At 37.2% G+C, this 20,987-nt stretch overlaps 1 protein-coding gene across 1 annotated transcript in view; it reads left to right on the forward strand.

The window, feature by feature from the left end:
* Positions 1-20,987, forward strand: part of lyrm4 (LYR motif containing 4) — a gene marked incomplete at its 5' end in the record, with an annotated part of 150,987 nt that extends 130,000 nt beyond the window's left edge. The window contains 1 exon segment of the mRNA NM_001386617.1: positions 20,564-20,987. Within this exon segment, the coding sequence (NP_001373546.1) occupies positions 20,564-20,632 (69 nt within the window). The 3' untranslated portion in view covers positions 20,633-20,987.

The following is a 20,987-nucleotide window of genomic DNA, read 5'->3' on the forward strand; positions in this document are numbered from 1 at the left end:
TATTTGTTTTTATTTTTATTTTACTTGTTTATTTTATTCTTGTTTATGTAAAGCACTTTGAATTGCCATTGTGTATAAAATGTGCTATATAAATAAACTTGCCTTGCCTTGCCTATAGTAGCTGTAAATACACCACTACCTGTAAATCAAGATGAATTAACAAAACAAAGGATTAAAATTCCTGCATAAATCATTAAAAATTAACAATATCTATTATCATTGTAAATATTAATAAATATAAACTTAAGTGCAATGAGAATTTGTTTTGGAAATTAAAACTATAGAAATAATAGAAAACTTCAATGAAAGTACAAACATACATAAATTAATCAATCAATAAATAAAGCAGTGTTTTAGCCTAAATATAGAGAGATATACGTATACATAAATGTTTGTTATCTTAAAGTGATAGAACAAATTAGCTTTTTCATTTACATTTTCTTTGTTGGTTATGCTTTACTTTTTCATTTTATGTCCTAATTTTTGTACAATAGCTAGAGCTATTGTCCTAATTATTGTACAATTATTGTACAAAAATAACAAATGAATAATTCATAAAAAATCAAATTGGCCTAAATAATTATTTATTTAAAGACAATACCAGCGAAACTGGAGAAAATGTCCTTTGCATGGTCTAAAGGACTCTTAAGTTGAATGCTACTTCATCAAAAGCATAAAAATAGTTTGATTTACTTCAAGCATAATAAAAATTATTTTGCCGCAGGAAATTCCAAACGAGCAGGAAAATGTTCACAGTGTTTACTATAATATTTTTTCTTTTTGAGAAAGTCCTTGTAAATACACCCACCAGAGGTCGCTGCCGACCGACTGAATGATTGAATGATTGACTGGGCGACCGGCCAATCGACTGACCCACCCTCCTCCTTCCCTTACCCCAACCAATTTTACCAATTGACCCACCCACCCCCTTACTCCCCTAAACCTAACCGCCGGTTTACGAAAGCCCTCGTCTGATTATCACCATGTTTTCGAATTTTACCACATTCTCACCTGTTCACTGTTTTTGTCTTACCTGATTTCTGGAAGTGCTCTTCCCCAGACTCGAACTCGGTCGTCGTCGTCAACACCTCTCTGCATCTCAATTCGGCCAACGTACATGACGAGCCAACTGGACAAACTGTTTGCAGCGGAAAAGCCCTCCACACAGAAGTAAGCGGTCAAAAGCGCCAAAAGGATCGGTGTCATACCACCCGTAGCGTTGGGCACTACGTTTTCAGAATGATACAAGAGGGCTAATCATTCAGGAGCGCTAATAATTCTGAATTCAACTGTGTTAGAGAGTTTTATGGTGTGTAAAAATACCAAAAGAACAGAATTTGCTTAAAGTGATAAATAACTGACATAAAATAAATGGTTTAAAATAATCCTGTAACGTTGTTAACCCCTAATACGAGTCTTTTGATCAATCTACCCTTGTTTAATAAAACTTTACATTTCTTATTCCAGCAGCCCACCATGCTTTAAAACAGCATTGTAGGAATCTGACCCTCAGTGTGAACAATAGTAATAGGAATGCTTGACTTGCCAAACATCGCTAACAGGTCACGCCGTGTCAGAAGTCACTCTGCAGAAGCATATTTCATATCGTTTTCTCAGCCTCTGACCCGTCTGTGTGTTTATGAGTGTTTGACTGACTGAGATGCAGCGCACTTAGCCATATGTTTGTGAATGAGTGTGTGTGTGTGTGTGTAGGTGTCAGTAGTGTTTGTGTAGGCGGCTCGCATCCCACACACAGCTTTTTAGCCTCAAGGCTTTTTGGCGTTGTTTTTTCCGCAATCCTGTTTTCATCTCTTCTGCTTCTGAGCGGCTGCTGGAGGAACATCATTAAACTGCAATGACTGCTATCGTAACGTGGCCTGAGCTGTAGCGTGAACACAGCGCATTTAAAACCGCGATGAAGACAATAAGAGAGTGAGACGTGTGTGTGTGTGTGTGTGTTATAAAGCTTTCAGCCTGTCATAACTCCTCATTTCTTAATTGATCCTAATGTTTATGACTGGCAGTCGGCTTCAGAAGTTTCTCCTTGTAGGTGTTTTGACATGATTGACCCAGGCTTTAAGTGCCACTATTATGCTGTTTCATGTACAGTAGATTTCTGTGTAATGTGGCTCATTGGAAATGCGTCCCTTAGCTTACATTTTTGCAAAATACGTTGCTCGAGGTATGTTTCATTCAACCCAGGCGCATTGCAAATACAGATGATGTTTAACATTACTGCAGAGCTGTTGTAAGGCAAGCATTTGTCGTTCATTTACATGACTACAGCAACTGCAGCGCCCGTCGCCATATGTTGCAAGAAACTACAGTGAAACGCTTAGAAAAAAGGCACTTAACTAATGGTGACAGATAAGAAGTTTGTTGCAACGATCTTACCAAGAGATCCCAATCCCTCCTCCCCCCATAACCCCCCTGCCCCACAGGGACACTCTTAAGTTGAATTACTGAAGGACTTTCATGCAAGCGGCCACAGGTGACAATTGTAAATGACGTCACATGCAGAGGAAGCACGGTTGCCTGAGCGTGCAAGTCCGAGAGTGCAAGCCTGAACGTGCAAGTGCAAATCTGCAGCCAGAATCTATTGGCATAACCAGCAGTTTTTAACATCTAAAACTTAATGGAAGTGAATGAAACCGGAATTCTTGATCCAAAAAGATTTCAACAGCTCCGGGGTTCTCAACCTTTTTCAGTTCGGGGCCCACTTCTTCCTCCGATCAATTTTTGAAGGCCCACCTGTCTGACATTTTCTTTAAAATGTTTGTATGAAATGCTTAATATTTATTAACAAATATATAAGACCTGTATATAATACTACATATATAACGAAATGTAAAATTTATAGTATAATATTAGTAGGAGTGTGACGAGACGCCTACTTCACGAGACCAGACCAGACGCGAGATTGAGTTAACGAGAAAGAGACGAGATTTTTACACTATTTAAAAAAAAAATCCTAAATGATGAAACATATGAATGGAATAGTCTTCAAATATTTTGCTAGTGTATGGAGGGAAAATAGATTTTTATATATAAAAAAGTTTTTAAATCACAAAAGTGTGTTTTTGAATTACCATAATTATTCCCATAATTTTAAGTATGCAATAGTTTTATATTAGTTTATATTGAATTCAATGCAATGAAGATGCAAACACTGCAAAATATTTTTTATATAAATGTAAAATAGCAAATTCTACTGTCTGGCTTTTCCCCTATAGAATTTCAAAGGATTTACATTGCAGATGGTCAATTCGGATTTTGTGACAGTATACAATTTTTTTGATGACCTGCTTACATTTATCATCTTTTAAAGGTGACTGGTGTCCGATTGTCTGCATTTACACTGCACGCGGCAAAATGTGCAATGGCCAGGAAAATTATTTTCTTTTTGACAAGTTGTTTTCCTATAGTTTATGAAGGAAACGCTCTCATTTGGCCATATTCTTTTTATCTAGGCCGTTTTAAACCAGTAGGCATCTTAATGTAATATCCCTGGCTTGATTTGTGCACATGGTGTATGCAACAGTATTATTTTATATTGGTTACGTGGTGGATGTTACACTCTCTTTCTCTCTCGTGAACATGCAAAAAATACTTGTGCTACATGTTGTGCTACTAGTTCTTGTGTAGAATTCAGTCACTTGAACCATAAAAAGAAACCTAAACGTGTTTGGCAATGATGAAGGCGGGTGTGTTGAGTCTCCAGCAGTTCAGTATGTGTGTGCGCACTTAGATGTTTGTAGTTGCCAAGAATATAGTGTCAAACAGCTCTGTGGACTGTCCTGTCGCAAAATGGGTCTAGAAGTCCTACACGATGATAAAAGTTTGATTGCAGCGTTTATCTGTACTTCGCTTCAATAATGCGGCTTACTGCACATCTAACTCAGAAAAAAAAGAGGTTACGTCACACCCGTCCAACTGATCGAGTGACATGAGCATCACAGAGGCAGCCTTACCAGGTGTATGGAAAGCACTTGATTTGCGGATCAAAATCAATCCTGCTTCCAATCTTCAATGCTAATTTCACTCTCACACTCCATCATGCTAACATCCCAACTCACAAGACAACTTTTTACCTTAAGAACTTTAACTTTTTACTTTAAGAAATCTCGTCGCGATTTAATCTCGCGAGATCTTGTGACACCCTTAATATTAAGAGTTAGTTTAAAGGTATCTTGCGGCCCACCTGCAGGATCGCTGAGGCCCACTAATGATTTGGCCGCGGCCCACCAGTTGAGAGTTCCTGCAATAGCTGCACCTGCTTGTACGTCAAGAATAGTGTGTGTTTTTGTGTGTGTGAGAGACTCAGACTGGGGTTTCTCCGTCTCACCATCAGATAGTCAAGGACACGACCTGCTCTGGTGCAGCGCAGGTGTAATTGAAGATGAGGGGTAATCAAAGCAGTCCTGGGACCCCCTGAACACCCGTTCCTCCACCATCAGAGCTCAGGGTGGATTCCTGTCCTCCACTTTCCTGCTGATGGTCTGCTCTTCCTCCCATGAGCCTCTGCAGCTCCTGTTACTGCAGATACTGGAGGGATGCTTGTGTTGCAGAGACGCGTCTGAGAAGACAGACAGTGATCATTGATGACCTTAAACAAGAGTCTTCAAGCTGTAGAGGTCAAATTCAAGTTATTATTTCTTCCAAAAGTTGAAATTCTGTCCATATTTGCTCATTTTGATGGAGGAGACACTTATGTGGAACACACACAAAAAATGACAATCAAATGGAGACTAAAGATTTCACGTTTCCAAAACAAATGTGTTTTTTCGATGGAATATCGCAGGGGTATGCCCATTCAGTAATAAAATCATGATTTTTATCATCCCTATTATTAGTATAATGTTACAAATCATCAAGACAAGTCATTCTACATGCCTCACAGATGTTTTTGAACACTAGAATTTACAATGAAAAACATCAAGCTATTTTACTCTGTTTATGAAATTCACGCTGGTGGAAATGACCAAATAAACACACAATACCACTTGAAACATCCATGGCCATTAAGTGAAGTTTATTTATAAACTAATTTGGAGAGGATCACGTGCTTATGATTGCTTGCAGCCGGCCCCGCATTATTCAATTTAGAATTCACCAATCAGACGATTGATTCCTAAGCCACTATAATTACCGTAAGTTCCATATGACAGCCATCTTCGTTTTGATGAATCCCTCCTCCACCCCTACTCCTCCTCTTTTCCTAGATGGGTGGCATGGTGGCTCAGTGGTTAGCATTGTTGCCTCACCGCAAGAACGTCACTGGTTCTAGACCTTACCAAGCCAGCCGACGTTTCTGTGCGGAGTTTACATGTTATCCCCGTGCTCACGTGGGTTTCCCCCGGGTTCTCCGGTTTCCGAAGTTTGATTTTGTGAAAAGTGGATACATTACATAGGTTTCCATTCATTTTATACTGTTCAAAGTATAAAATATATTGTATATATATATATATATATATATATATATATATATATATATATATATATATATATATATATATATATATATATATATAATATATAATATATTGTATTGCCCTCACCCCACCCTACCCCTAAACCCTACCATCACAGTGTGTAGCTTTACTTTCTGTTTACTTTCGTTTATCTGATTTGAGAAATGAGGACGTCCCCAATGTCCTCATATTTTACCTCCTTTTTGAAATACCTGTGTCATACCCATGTGATTATACAGATTTGTGTCCTGATTTGTCACAAAAACAAGTACACACTCACAAACACACACACACACACACACACACCAACCAGAAAAACCAACAACAATCAAAAATGCGTGTTTATATGCTGTCACTGTTTTGTGATCCAAAAAATGTGGTTATAATGGAAGTCAATGGGGCAAAAACAGCCCCCAACAGTAAATTAGGGAGGAAAAAAAATGAAAATCAATGAAAACAAAGCATTTCACATGTTCAAGACTTTGATAAAAGATATAAAGAAATCCAGTCCACAATAACTTTTTAAATTGAAAACACGTTTTTTGTGTGTCTTTTCCACCAAAACAGTGACATTATTTATGAATTTGGCAATTAAAGAGTTAAAATCCTGTAATTTTCTAAACAATTTAGTAGTTTTGATCAGGACTGAGGTTAATTAACAGATTTATGCAAACAACAAAATAAAAAAATTATATAAACTGATCTGATGCATTTTTACAGCAGTTTAATTCAGTGGATGTTTTCATCCTGAACATAACAAAACAGTAGTACATTTGAACAGAGTATATAGTTGAGGTTTTTGAAAAATTCAAAGCATTTTCTCAAAATATGTGTCAAATTAAGATTTGTCAGCAAACATCATCCCTCCAGCTGAAACACAGATAAGGTTATGTCCAAATTGGAACTCAAAATAACCCCAGAGTGGATGAAAACATTTCCCAACACGCACAAGGGTTAACATTCAGTGTTATCATCTGTGATTTTCTTTATGTGCTTTTGTCCATTGTTTATTTAAAAAGCAAACATTCATGACACTCTTAAAATGCTTTTGCTTCTTTTTGAAGCTTGAAATCTTCATTTCTCATTCTGCACAGAAAACAGACTCCACGTTTCCTCCCTTTGCTTTCACACCTAGTTTGAAAAGCCACAAGGTTAATAAATCATGGCATAATTTTCCTTTTTGGGTGAACCATTCCTTTGAACAAACCGAATTTCCAAGCAGCTTGTGCAGAACGCAGAGCTGAACGTGCCGGAGGTCGAGAGCGAACACTGATGCGTTTCTCCGTTTAATACCGACAACCACTCTAGAAATGCAAATGAATAGGAGGGAAGAGCGTTTCTGAGGAAAGATGGAGAAGATCTGAGGAGACAGCTGGATATAATCTTTCTCTCCGTCTCTCTTGCTGTTTTTTTGACTTCAGGGTCTGTTTATACCTCTGAAAATTTCAGTAGGAGGCTAAATGTTTGCTTTAATTTACCCAAGCTTGTTGATTTCTCGAAGCCAAACACCCTCCCTCACGTCTGTCATTGCTTCATTCGTTCCCTGATCTGCTTGTGTGACTCTGAGTGCTTCATTAATGACTTGTAATGCCTAACAAGGGCAGGGCGGCGTCTGATTGGTGCAGAATCACCCACCTGAGTGAACTCAACATCTGCAGTTGACGTCAGAATTATTCGCCTCTTGTAAATTTTTCAAATATTTCCCAAATGATGTTTAACAGAGCAAGACATTTTTCCTAGTATTTCCTTTAATATTTTTTCTTCTGGAGGGAGTCTTATTTGTTTTATTTTGGCTTTATAATACTGACTTTAATTACCCTAACTTGCCTAAGTAACCCAGTTAAGCCCATAAGTGTCACTTTAAGCTGAATACTTATATATATATATATATATATATATTATTTACTGTCATCATAATAATGATAAAAGAAATCAGTTATTAGAATTGAGTTATTAAAACTATTATGTTTAGAAATGTGTCAAAATAAAATCTTCTCTCCGTTAAATAGAAATAGAGGAAACAGGGTCGCTAATAATTATCATTATTGTATATAATGATTATATAGTATATATATTATATATTACTATATAATATATATTATATAGTATACTTGGTTTAAGGCTGTTTTATACAAAACAGTTGCTAGCGGGCTGGGAGCCAGAAATAATAGGACCACCTAGAGTAAAAACTTATCCAAGGATGGTTAGAAGTTAAAACAAGACACCCAGGGGGTGGGGCAAAGATCTGTATAAATATTGTTAAAACACAGACACTTTAGGAATTGTCCAGGAGAGACTTCAGAATGCTCTGAGGTCTGCTCTGCACTTTCTCTGCTTTATTCTGGAGAATAAAGTCTGTTTTTCTGATATCTAAAAACCTCCAGTCTGATAGTGATGAAAAGGTCTGCAACTACGACAAATGCCAACCAAGGTGGGGCTGGAATGACAGTGCCTGTTTGCCTGTGTCTGTCTGTCTGTCCATCTTCGTACCTTAGATAAGCTGCCAGTATATGTTCAGGATAAATTGGTTCATGGAAGTTCTTTTTTACATGTGGCTTCAGTATTGCTTGCAAAGTATGAAACTGAACCACAGACATCCTGAAGTAAATGTTGAATGTGTCGGGATAATCCCGCAGCTCTTTGATAAGCAGGTGGAGCTCTCCTTCCTCTCTCTGTGTAACGGAGGCCAGCTTAGTAGGTGCTGTGCAGGTAAACCTCACTCCAGGAGGCCATGGTCTTTAGCCTCCTTGGTAGAGCAACCGACTCCCCTGTGGAAGGTCGCCGGTTCGATACCAGCTCGGAACGGGTTGGGTGGTGTAGGACCAGCGGGGTTACATTGGTGTCGTGACCCAGATGTGAGTGAGGTTTAGGGGGGTGAGTGTAACGGAGGCCAGCTAGTAGGTGCTGTGCAGGTAAACGTCACTCCTCAGACCTTTAAAGGGGCTCTAGCAACAGACGCTACAGGCCATGGTCTTTAGCCTCCTTCGTAGAGCAACCGACTCCCCTGCGGAAGGTCGCCGGTTCAATACCAGCTTGGAACGGGTTGGGTAGTGTAGGACCGGCGGGGTTACATCTGCAGTCTAGGGATGGGATGGATCCAATATTTCCTCTTTCTTGTTCTATTGATAGATCCTCTGTAATCATCAGTCATCATCAAATGTGATCAAGAATGAGTTTTACAAGTTTCAAACCTTTTTAAATCTGTGCTTGTTTGTAATGAATTACAGCGATTTTACGTCTTTATCATCACAGCCGCATGTCAGTACAATTATAAAAGAAGACGCTTCGATCCCACTTTGTGGACGTTAAATCAGGTTTATTTTGTACATTAACATAACAGATATCCATACAGCAGTGGAGATTAATCCTGTCACATGTGCTGTGCAAATACAGTGCAAAGTTATTGGCGCGCACTGTGTGTGTGTGTTTGTGTGTGTGTGACATTGTGCAACTCCACAACAAATACATCAAATAATCATTGGTAAAGTTCTTACTGTGGTATTTTTTACAAATGTTACATGAGATCTGTTTCCTTCATGTCTGTCACTGTGCTGTTTATCTGACACAGCCAGAGATTGAGGCATACTCTGACAGGCACATGGGAAAGGTGGGTGTGAAGAACTAGCATTAAAGGCACAGGCAACAAAAAACAGCTGCAGTGTGTTCACAGCAGGAAAATTAAACTTCTGAAAGGTCTAATAAATAATCTGATGGGTGTTTTACGAGCTGAAACTTTACTGACACAGTCTGGAGACTAATGTCTTATCTTAAATCTTGAAAAAGGAGTAAAATAGGTGCCCTTTAAAGGCACAAACAAATAAACCTGAATAATTCACACAGTGCCCTTGATATGCCCCATCTACTTCAGCAGAAACACACTCTAGAGTTAAATGAATTAAAATCAGGATGTGCACATGCCTCATGCTGTAGTAGTGTGTGGAAAGCAACACTAAATCCGACTCTTGAAATATCTGAAGGTCGTTTTGACCTGAAATGCTGCCTAATCCTCTGCTGTGTGTTTTAATGCAGCGTTCTTTGCTCTTCTGTTTGCTAAAGGGCACAGAGGGAAATATCTGGATATATCTGTGTGCAGCAGAAGTTTAATTTGAACCTGTGGAAGTGTGAACGAATTTTCACCTGTCTGTGTGTCGCCCTCGTTAACCTTTCCCTGCAGAATCTCTTATTATTAGCATCGCTAACTGTACGTGATTCAGTCTAGTCACAGGCGAGTCGTGTGCACATCTGCATTCCCTCAAGGAATAGTGTGTGTGTGTGTGTGTGTGTGTGTGTGTGTGTGGGTGTGTGTGTGTGTGTGTGTGTGTGTGTGTGTATGTGTGTGTTTTATTGTGGTTTCTGGTGTACGGCTACATAGTTTTTCTGCAGTGTCTGCAGTTGATCCACAGGAAAAAAAAGTGTGTGTGACACCTCTGTAATGTGTGTGTGTGACTGGGAATCTGCAGTGTGACATCCCAACAATGGGGTGCCTGCTGCAGCCGCATCAATTAACATGAGGCAGGGCCTGCTGTGCTCTGATTGGCTGAGAGGGCTGTCAGGGCACTCTTCGGTTCCGCCCACAAAACTAGTGGAGGAGCTCAGCCAGTAGTGTTGAAGGACCCGCCCACTGTGAGTAGAGCAAGTGTTGTTTGTGTGTGTGTGCTGGAGTGTGTCTGTGCCAGAGTGTGGAGCGGAGTTTGAGACGCTGCTGCCCCCTACTGAATCCTGCCCATAGAGCATATTTTATTTCATTTTATTTTATTTTATTTTATTTATTTATTTATTTTTTTTTATTTTTTTTTTATTTTTTTTTTTTATTTATTTATTTATTTGTTTTATTTTATTTAATTTAATTTTATTTTATTATAGAATGATATTTTAAAAAGTACAAATATATAAATATGTGTATGTAAAAAATCTATATTTTAATTTTAATGAAGTGATTAAAGCAGTTGTATTTTCTTTTGTATTTGACCTTACTTAAATTGATTTAATCTTTGAGTCCTCTGAAATTAGTAATACATATCTGTTGTTATTTTGACTATCCAATTAAACCGTAACACTTTAGAATAATGGTCCATTAATGAATGTTAGCTAACGTACTTACTAACATTAATTATGTATAATCCTGTAAAGAGTTTATTAATCGTAGTTCAGCATTAACTATTGCATTATTAATTTCCTAAGTTGTGCTTGTTAACATTATTTAATGCACCTTGAGTTCACATGAACTAATATTATTTAACTTAAATAACATGATAATGTGGGTGTCACTGTAGCGCAGTGGGTTGCATGATTACCTCACAGCAAGAAGGTCGCTGGTTTGAGCCCCGACTGGGTCGGTTGGCATTTCTGTGTGGAGTTTGCACGTTCTCCCTGTGTTGGCGTGGGTTTCCTCCGGGTGCTCTGGTTTCCCCCACAGTCCAAACACATGTGGTGCAGGTGAATTGAATAAGCTAAATTGGCTGTAGTGTATGTGTGAAAGAGTCTGTATGGGTTACATCCTTTTTTATAATCTTTTTGAATGAAACACCTTCACTTTACAACTTTACTTCATCCAATCAGCCTGCAGTAAATAAAGCAAGCCACACCCACTGTCTTCTCATTTAGAAAATTGGGGTCCATTGGTGAGTGTTTGTTTAAGTGATGTGACCCAATTTCTGAAAGTTCATCACTAAATCAGATGCTTTCTTAACTCCTGCTTTCTTTTTATTGTGGGTTGATTTAGTTTTTTAGAGGACAGTGCAATCCACATATTTGCATATTCACAGAAACGTCACATCCAGCAGCTCGAGGTGTTTGCTGACAGTAAATCACTGCTAAATCAGGATATTTTAAACTTCTCACCCTTAAGCAAAGAACATGGAGAACTTTTCTGTGCGGGTTGAAGGGATAGTTCACCCATTACTGTAAACTGCTTGTATTTCTTCCACAAAAGATTTTATTTTTAACAATACTGAAAACCTGTAACCATTGACTTCCATAATATTTGTTTCTCCTACTATGAAAGTCAATGGTAACAGTTTTCTAACAATTTTCAAAATGTCTAAGGTTGTACTAAACAATAAATGTTTGAAAGCACTACAAGGTGAGCAAAGAGTGTATAAATGTAACTTTTTAAGGAGTGTACTGTACCTTTAAGTGTTTTAATAACAGTAAAAGCTTTGGTAGAAACCTTTAACCATTATTTCTTTCTCGTACTGTAGAAGTCAGTGATTACAGGTTTCTAACATTTTTCTAAAAATCTTATTTTGTGTTATTGACTAAAAAAAAATGTTTAAAACTAATTAAGGGTGAGCAAACAATCAGTAATGTTTTTTTTTTTTTTTTTGGGAGGGGGGGGGGGGGTGAACTGTCCCTTTAAGGGTTCAAATGACAGTAAAAGCTGTAACCATTAACTTGTGCATGTTTTTCCTACTATGGAGGTCAGTGGTTACGAGTTTCTAACATTTTTATAAATATCTTATTTTTTCATACTCCTAAATGTTTGAAACCATTTGAAGGCAAGTTTTTAGTGAATAAGTGTTGCATTTTTGTTTGAATGCCAGTAAAAGCTTTGTTAGAAATCTGTAACCATTGATTTAATAGTATATGCTTTTTCTACTATGGAAGTCAATGATTACGAGTTTCTAACATTTTTCTTAATATCTTATTTTGTCTAAATCACTTGTAAATGTTTAAAACCACTTCAAGGTGAGCAAATAATGAGTAAATGTTACATTTTTGGCTGAACTTTTCCTTTAAGGGTGTGAATAACAGTAAAAGCTTTGGTAGAAACCTGTAACCATTGACTTCCGTAGTATTTTCCGTAGTGTTTTTTCTACTATATAAGTTCAATGATTACAGGTTTCTAAAACCATTTTTAATATCTTATTTTGTCTTATTCACTTGTAAATATTATGAGTAAATAATGAGTAAATGTTAATCTTTTGCTTAAACTGTCCCTTTAAGGGTGTGAATGACAGTAAAATCTTTGGTATTCTTAATATTAATAATTTACTCATCACTGAATGCTTGTTTTGGCATCATCTCGGTCTTAAGTTTGAAGCATAAAAGACTCACCTGTGGTGTTACTGTAGTAAAGCAGCCCCCGTCAGCAGGTTCCCGTGTATCTGCAGCATCTGGCCATGTCTAGGAGGGCTTGAGGAATGTATAGGACAGCCAGCTGTAATCTCCCAGAATCCCTCATCTTTGACAGACGGGCATCTGCTGTGCTGCTGTCTTTAAAACTCTGTCAAAACATCTGCTGACAGACCCACTGGGGCAAATGTGGATGCTGAGGAGTGTGTGTGGGTGTGTTTGTGTGTTATTATTATTATTATTATTAGTAGTAGTAGTTGCAGTACCAGATTACTATGGTATAAATGCTTTCCCTACTGCGTGTGGAGTCATGAGACCCCGCTCTGTTAAGGCTGATTTATACTTTTGCGTCAAACGCAAGGGAATGGTCTGGCACATCCTTCACGAGCTTGCATACCCTCACACCATTTCAAAAATGTAACTTCACATCGCGCGTTTGCACTACATCGATCATGATTGTAAGCTGCGGCAGAGATGCCCTGAGACGGCACATTTTCCATTACATCAAAATGATCATTTACATTAAAATATTCTTTAACAGAAGATGCAAAAAATGCAGTGTTTAAAATTTTTGTTTACTTTTATTCAGAAGAGATCCTGCTTATTTTCTACTCTTAATATGAAAAGCAGAAGCAAAAGTTGTTTATTTTCACCTTTTTTATAAGAAAAAGAGTGACTGTGGGATTTAGGCAGTGTGTATTTTAATTTCAGTTGTTCAGCGTTGATGTTCAATAAAAAAATCACAGATAGTAGATGTGAAGTGTGTTTACTTCAATGATTTTAAAATCAAGTAAGGCACCCTTCATTTAGAAATCTCTCACTTTTAATATGCGAGCATATTTACTGTACAAAACCTGTCAGTGAACTTTGAGGGCAAAAAATAAAATAAAAATAAATAAAATGTTCCATTAATTGAGATTTAGATTTTAGGCCAAATCACTTTGCCCAAATATATATATATATATATATATATATATATATATATATATATATATATATATATATATATATATATATATATATATATATATATATATTTTTTTTTTCTTTCTTCTAAATGTAACTGTAATAGAAATAAATAATAATAATATCACAATATAATAATGTTATTATTTTAATCAGCTTTAATCAACTTAAAAATATAACCATAATCAGTGTAATGTAATATAATAGAATTTCTAATAATTTAACATAAAGTAACTTTAAACAAACACAATATTATTAATTTCATTTCATTTTCTTTAGCTTAAACCCTTTATTCATAAAGGGGTCGCCACAGTGGAATGAATCGCCAACTTATTTAGCACGTTTTAGACAGTGGATGACAGTCAGCTGCAATCCAGTACTGGGAAACATCCATACACACTCATTCACACACACTCATACTACAGCCAGATTAGTTTACCCAGTTCACCTATAGCGCATGTGTTTGGACTCTGAGTGAAATCGGAAGATTGCACCCAAAGGAAACCCACACCAACACGGGGAGAACATACAAAAACTCCACATAGAAATGCCAACTGGCCCAGCCGGGACTCAAACCAGCAACCTACATGCTGTGAGGTGACCGCCCATACAATATTAAATATTTTTATGTTATAATTTTTTGTTATTTTGTTGCATCTCTGTAAACATTTTTTTTAAATGATTATTATATATAATTATTCACTTTTTTTTTTTTTTAGTATTATTGTTGTTGGTGGTAAAATTTGAATGATATGCTTTATAAAATCCGTGGGCCTGCTGATTAATAAAAGTATTTTTTATAAGTCTAACTTTGACCTTCTCATATCAGACCTCTCATGCAGACATGAGTGCTGCTGTTCTGAGTTTACTCTGGTGAAGCGCTGCTTGTTCAGTCATAGTAGCGGATGTAAACATACAGTCATACTGTAATGTGCACAGAATCTGCTAGGTTTAATTAATTCACATGTGCAGTTGAAGTCACAATTATTCGCCCTCCTGAATTTTTCTTTTTCAAATATTTCCCAAACAATGTTTAACAGAGCAAGGACATATTCACAGTATTCCTATATTTCTTTGCTTCTGGAGAAAGTCTTATTTGTTTTATTTTGGCTAGAATAAAAGCAGTTTCTAAGTTTTTTTTTTTAAATTAAGGTCAATATTATTAGCCGCCTTAAGCAATATTAGTTTTGAATTGTCTCCAGAACAAACCACTGTTATACAATCACTTGCCTAATTACCCTACTTGACCCTAATTAACCTAGTTAAGCCTTTAAATCTCACTTTAAGCTGAATACTAGTATCTTGAGGAATATCTAGTCAAATTTTATTTACTGTCATCATGGAAAAGAGAAAATTAATCAGTTATTAGTTATTAGTATAAGTTTTTAAAACTATTATGATTAGAAATGTGCTGAAACTTCAATCTCATTAGCTATGTTTCCATCCAAAGATTAGATCTATGGGCCGTTACGGTGGTGCAGTGGATAGCACAATTGCCTCACAGCAAGAGAGCCGCTGGTTTGAGCCTCAGCTGGGTCAGTTGGCATTTCTGTTTGGAGTTTGCATGTTCTCCTTGTGTTGGCTTGGGTTTCCTCCTGGTGCTCTGGTTTCCCTAACAGTTTAAACACATGCACTATTAGTGAATTGAATGAGCTAAATTGGCCGTATTGTATGTGTGTGAATGCAGGTGTATGGATGTTTCCCAGTGTAGGGTTGCGCTGGAGGGGCATCCGCTGTGTGAAATATATGCTGGATAAGTTGACAGGTTATTCCACTGTGGTGACCTCTGATTAATAAAGGGACTAAGCTAAAAACTAAATGAATGAATGAATATATACAGGGGGGCTGGCTAATAATTTAGGAGGGCTGATAATTCTGACTTTGACTGTATGAGAGCAGCAGGTGCTGTTCTGAGGTCAGCTGGACGCAGGGTCGCCGGTCAGATATTGATGATGGTGAGTTTGCACAGGTGTCTCTCTGGAGTCTGATGTACCCAGAATGCCCTGCTGATGTCAGGCGGAACAGAAAGAGCTGACGGCACAGCAGAATGTCCAGAGTCGCTCCGGCCGCCACGCGCTGCCCTTTTCACTTTCACAACTCATGGACAAAATGTATTAAAAACAATCCCGTCTCAGGCTGTTTAGAAGCATTAAAGGGATAGTTCACCCCCAAAAAATGAACATTTACTCATCCGCAAGTGGTTATAAACCCCTATGAGATTCGTTATTCTGTTGAGCACAAAAGAGGATATTTTGAAGAAAGCTGGAAACCTGTAACCATTGACTTCCACAGTAGAATAAATACATACTTCTTTATAAATAAATCTTCTTTTGTGTTCAACATTTTAAGAGAGGGTAAATAATGGCAGGATGTTTATTTCGGGGTGAACTGTTCCTTTAAAGCTTTAGGATGTCTGATTGCTCTGATTCCCGGGGAAGGGAAACCTCTATTATGTAATAATCTCATCCAGAAGAAAAGTCTTGGCACCCTTTAACTTTCTTTTTCTTGTTTAATTTTCTGTTTTGTTTCTACCTTGTATTCAAGAAGAAAACAGCTCATAAATCACACGGAGTTAAGGATTTTAAGCGAGGTTTAGGGATTGGGTTGGGATAGGGGGAGAGAATATACAGCCTGCACAGTCTAAAATTCATTAGGTCTATGAAAAGTCCCCTTATAAATGTGTGTGTGTGTGTGTGTGCGTGCGTGCGTGCGTGTGTGTGTGTGTGTGTGTGTTTTATTTTTATATCTTTTAATTCAGTTCCATTTTAAAAACTTGTATTTTTGTTTTGTTTGCTCTGGTTTCTTGGTTAGTTAGTTAGTTAGTTAGTTAGTTAGTTAGTTAGTTAGTTAGTTAGTTAGTTAGTTTAATTCTTTAGTTTTTTATTTGCTTGATTTAGATTTCTTTAATTCTTTCTATTCATTCATTCCTTCATTTAAATTTTTGTTTTTGTTTAGTTTTGTTTGGTCTTGTTTCTTGCTTTTTTATTTGGTTTGGTTTTTGTCATATTTATTTATTTATTTTTAGTTTTTAGTATTTGATTGCTTTTGATTTCTTTTATATTTTTGTTTTCTGTTGCTTTTTTGTTTCTTGTTTTAATTTAATTGTTTGGTTTATTTTATTGTTTTGTTTTTGTCTGGATCAGTTTTGATTTGTTTATTTTTTAAAGCTATTTTTAAAAGTTTTATAGCTATTTATTTATTTATTTAGTCTTGATTTTGTTTTTGTTTTTGTATATAGATTATATATATATATATATATATATGTGTGTGTGTGTGTGTGTGTGTGTGTGTGTGTGTGTGTGTGTGTGTGTGTGTGTGTGTGTGTGTGTGTGTGTGTGTGTATGCATATTTAGTAAGCTTAAAGCCCTGTGCTTTATTTTTGACTAGTCACGTTTCACTTATATGGACTCGTGCAGGGATTATCAGTCCAGCGTGGGAAGACTCTGTGTATGTGTTTAGACACGTCTGTCTGCAAACTTGCCAACAGTGGGAGAAAATCTGTTTTGTGTGTTTTGGATGAAGATGAGATTTGCACTATGCATATTTGCAGACCTTGTGCAATTACTAACTAATACAACATTATTTTTATCTTGTGTTTCCCCATCACTTTATATATACAACATATATAATACAAACAGGAACATTAGCTGAGCAGTTTGCTTGATCATCAGGCATGCTTGCTTCTGTTTGTGTCCTAAATCTGGCAACCTCTGTTTCGCACCTTTTGTGTTTTGAACTCTCCAATGTTTTGAACTTGGACTGCAATACCTAGTTCAACCACTAAGTGTCAACCCACATACGGCAGCTTTAAAATGAAAAACAATTTAAGGCCACCAGTATTGTTTGGAATAATGTAGCTGACTTCCAATGGTCAGCGAACATCTTGACTTCGCGTTGACTTCCTTTTCTCTTTTCAGTAGGTTATTAGACACTAATATATATATATTTAAAGCCAAAACTACTCAAAGCACAAGATTGTGTGTAAATATAGTAGGCCTGTATTGTAACTACTGTAAGCGCAGTCATTTAATCATACTTTACCCCATCATCATCATCAGCTTGAGTGTATTTTGTGTAAACACAGCAGTATCATCTTCAGTGCATCTGTCCACTTGACTCCTGTGTTTGGCCCCTGGACCGTGATGCCCGTTTCGCGCTCGCCCTCCATCAGTCTGCTGTGTGTGTTTTTCCCTCGGGATGCTCCGTTCTGGACAGGAGATGCTGACAGATGCTGCGTGTCATGAGGACGAGGGGAATATATTTCAACAGGAGCCTGAATGGATCGTAATGCTCCAGTTTGCTCAGCGTCAGTATGAAGGATGAACATGTGCGGCTCTTCACCAACACTGCTGAGGTTGTCCTGCTGTGTGTTGCTGCTAACCAATGGCTTTCTCGACTCTTTTTGAGAACTCTTTAATACAGCAGATGAGTGTGTGTGTGCCGTTAAGCTGGAGAATCGGTCAGAAATAAAATGCTGGTACCTGCCAACAACCCTGTTTTTCCCTGGGATCTCTCCCGATGCCCTCCTGTTTTATTTCCCCCAGGGAGACTTCGGTAATTTGTAAGGCCCAGTCGAGTTAGGAAAAAGCACTGTTTGTCTATATCTGTCAAGTTGCCAGATTTTGTATGAAGCTCATCATCTCACACAATCGACGAAATATTCAAATCTCGAAGTATTGTTTACCTCAATCTGGCAGCAAACATTACAGTCCAGTTAGAACTGCACAATTAATCGTAAAAACATTGCGATCTCGATTCGACCCCTAAACGATCTTAATCCAGCATTTCTAGGATTCTGTCAATCATATTTTCAAGTTCAGGGGAGAAGCGAAAGTGGCTGCACAAGCCTTCACATTGTTTTACATTCCTCTGTGGCGACCCCTGATAAATAAAGGAACCAAGCCCAAGTAAAATGAAAGAATGAAGAAATACTGCTGCCTTTGCCAGTTGAGCAGTATATTTACAGTGTTTTTACCCAGCCAGGATGTTTTGTTCATTCTTCTGGCATTTGATCAGTTGGTTCTCCTGTAGTTTTGGACGTTCAGATCCTCTCCGTCTGTTCTCGCTCTTCACCAAATCTCTGTTCACTATTGATTCCCCCGTTTCTGGCCTCCAAAAACATGCACAAATAAAGATTACAGAACATCCTTTGGACTTTAGCTCAGCTTTTTAACACGACTGTACGTAATGTTCAAATCTGCCATTCGCCGCTGAGAACACTTAGTTGTGTTTGTACAGTACTGTGAGGGTTTTCAGGTTTCTCTTAAAATGTGATGCATTTTTTAGCTTTTCTTCCAAGGTAAACATGTTTTCCCACACACAAATCATTGCACTTTATTGTATGTCATGCTGTATTTCAGGGTATTTAACAACAAATGAATGCAGAAGGAGACTTGATTTTTCATCAGGACTTGCCTGAGTCAGTAAAAGTTGCCAGATTGACTCAGATGTGGGAATTGAGAAACTATGAGGGGTTTTGTTGGGATGTGTCCTAAAAATATAGGTCCCCTGCAGAAAAAGGCAAAAAAGAACTCCTGCAGCAATGAAATATATTTATTTGTTGATTTGTTTGTTTGTTTCTTTGTGTGTTTGTCTTTATTTGATTGTTTGAACATTAATAATCTAAAGCTTCATTTGGTGGCCTACAATTTTGAAAATATGATTCTTTACAACAAATTGTGAATTGGTTTATAATACCACATACTGTATATCAATTGGTTGTTCATATTTTAATTAAATATAGATACATAAATAAGTAGTAGTAGTAATATTAAATCAAACTAATGTTAAACATATTGAATTAACTTGTTAACCCTAGTTTCAAAACGATTAACTTTACTATAAGCTTCCAATATCTGAAAAACATTATAATATTTATTAATATTCATTTTCTTTTCGGCTTAGTCGACCTCTGTTTTTTTTAAACAGAGGTCACCACAGCGGAATGAACCGCCAACTTATCCAACATATGTTTTACGCAGTGGATGCCCTTCCAGCTGAACCCCATCACTGAGAAACATCCATACACACTCATTTACACTCATTCAGTACGAACATCTTAGCGCACCCGATTCACCTATAGGGCATGTGTTTGGTCTGAGGGAAACCCCAGAAGAAAACCACGCCAACAGGGCGAGAACATGCAGACTCCACACAGAAATGCCAACTCACCCATCCAAGGCTCGAACCAGTAACCTTCTTGCTGCTGACCCCATTATTATTCATTCATTCATTTTCTTTTCGGGTTAGTCCCTTTATTAATCTGGGGTCGCCACAGCGGAATGAACTGCCAACTTATCCAGCAAGTTTTTACGCAGCGGATGCCCTTCCAGCCGCAACCCATCTCTGGGAAACACACACTAATACACTACGGACAATTTAGCCTACCCAATTCACCTGTACCGCATGTCTTTGGACTGTGGGGGAAACCGGAGCACCCGGAGGAAACCCACGTGAAAGCAGGGAGAACATGCAAACTCCACACAGAAACGCCAACTGAACCGAGATTCGAACCAGCGAACCAGCGACCTTCTTGCTGTGAGGCGGCAGCACTACCTACTGCGCCATTATTATTATTATTATTATTATTAATATTATTTACATTCTAAAATATTGAGGAGTAGCTTCTATAATATTGAGATAAATCTGTTTAATTTTTTAACATTTTTCATTTAAATGGTTCATTATTGTTAATATTATTAATTTTTATTATTTACCTTTTAGAAAAATGATGAATAATTTAAATAATACTGACTTAAATTGTTTAATTTAAGCAACAATTGTTCAAACTATTTATTATTATTATTATTATTATTATTAGTATTATTATTATTATTATAACATTGCTATGTTAACCTGTTACGTGTTTACATAAAGTACAGAATTAGCACAGTCACTGTACCCCATTGCCAAAGTAAATAATATGGAAATGAATAATCTAGTAAATATTTACATAAACACTTTATAAAGAAATTTTAATCCACTATATGTCTACGATAGAAAAAAATACCCACTGCTAATATTAAATCTCTGTTGTTGTTGCTGGTCCACAGGTGTGTGTAGGTCAGATGTATGAGGCCCAGAAGACGGTAGTGGAGCAGGAGAAGCAGAAGAGCTCCTGAACTGAAGCTCAACTGTTCAGACTCTTCAAACAAACATGATGAGGATGATGATGATGATGATGATGAAGATGATGATGATGGAGAACTGCATTCAGACCTGCAGCACAACAGACCGACCATCCAATCGTCCTGTTTACATTGTGCCACAAACTCTTTGATCACGCACTCTACTGTCCACACACAGCATACACAGTAGAAACTGTACATAGTGTTTTGTTTCTTGTCATGTGTTATTAGTGTTACAATAAAGTTCTGTCAGTTTCATGCCTTTAAATGCATTTTCTGTGGGTTGTTCTACCAATATATTGTTTATTACAGAAAGAATAAACCATTATCACCAATAAAGCCTAGAAAA

This window comes from Danio rerio, chromosome 24, assembly GCF_049306965.1.
Source record: "Danio rerio strain Tuebingen ecotype United States chromosome 24, GRCz12tu, whole genome shotgun sequence".
Lineage (NCBI taxonomy): Eukaryota > Metazoa > Chordata > Actinopteri > Cypriniformes > Danionidae > Danio > Danio rerio.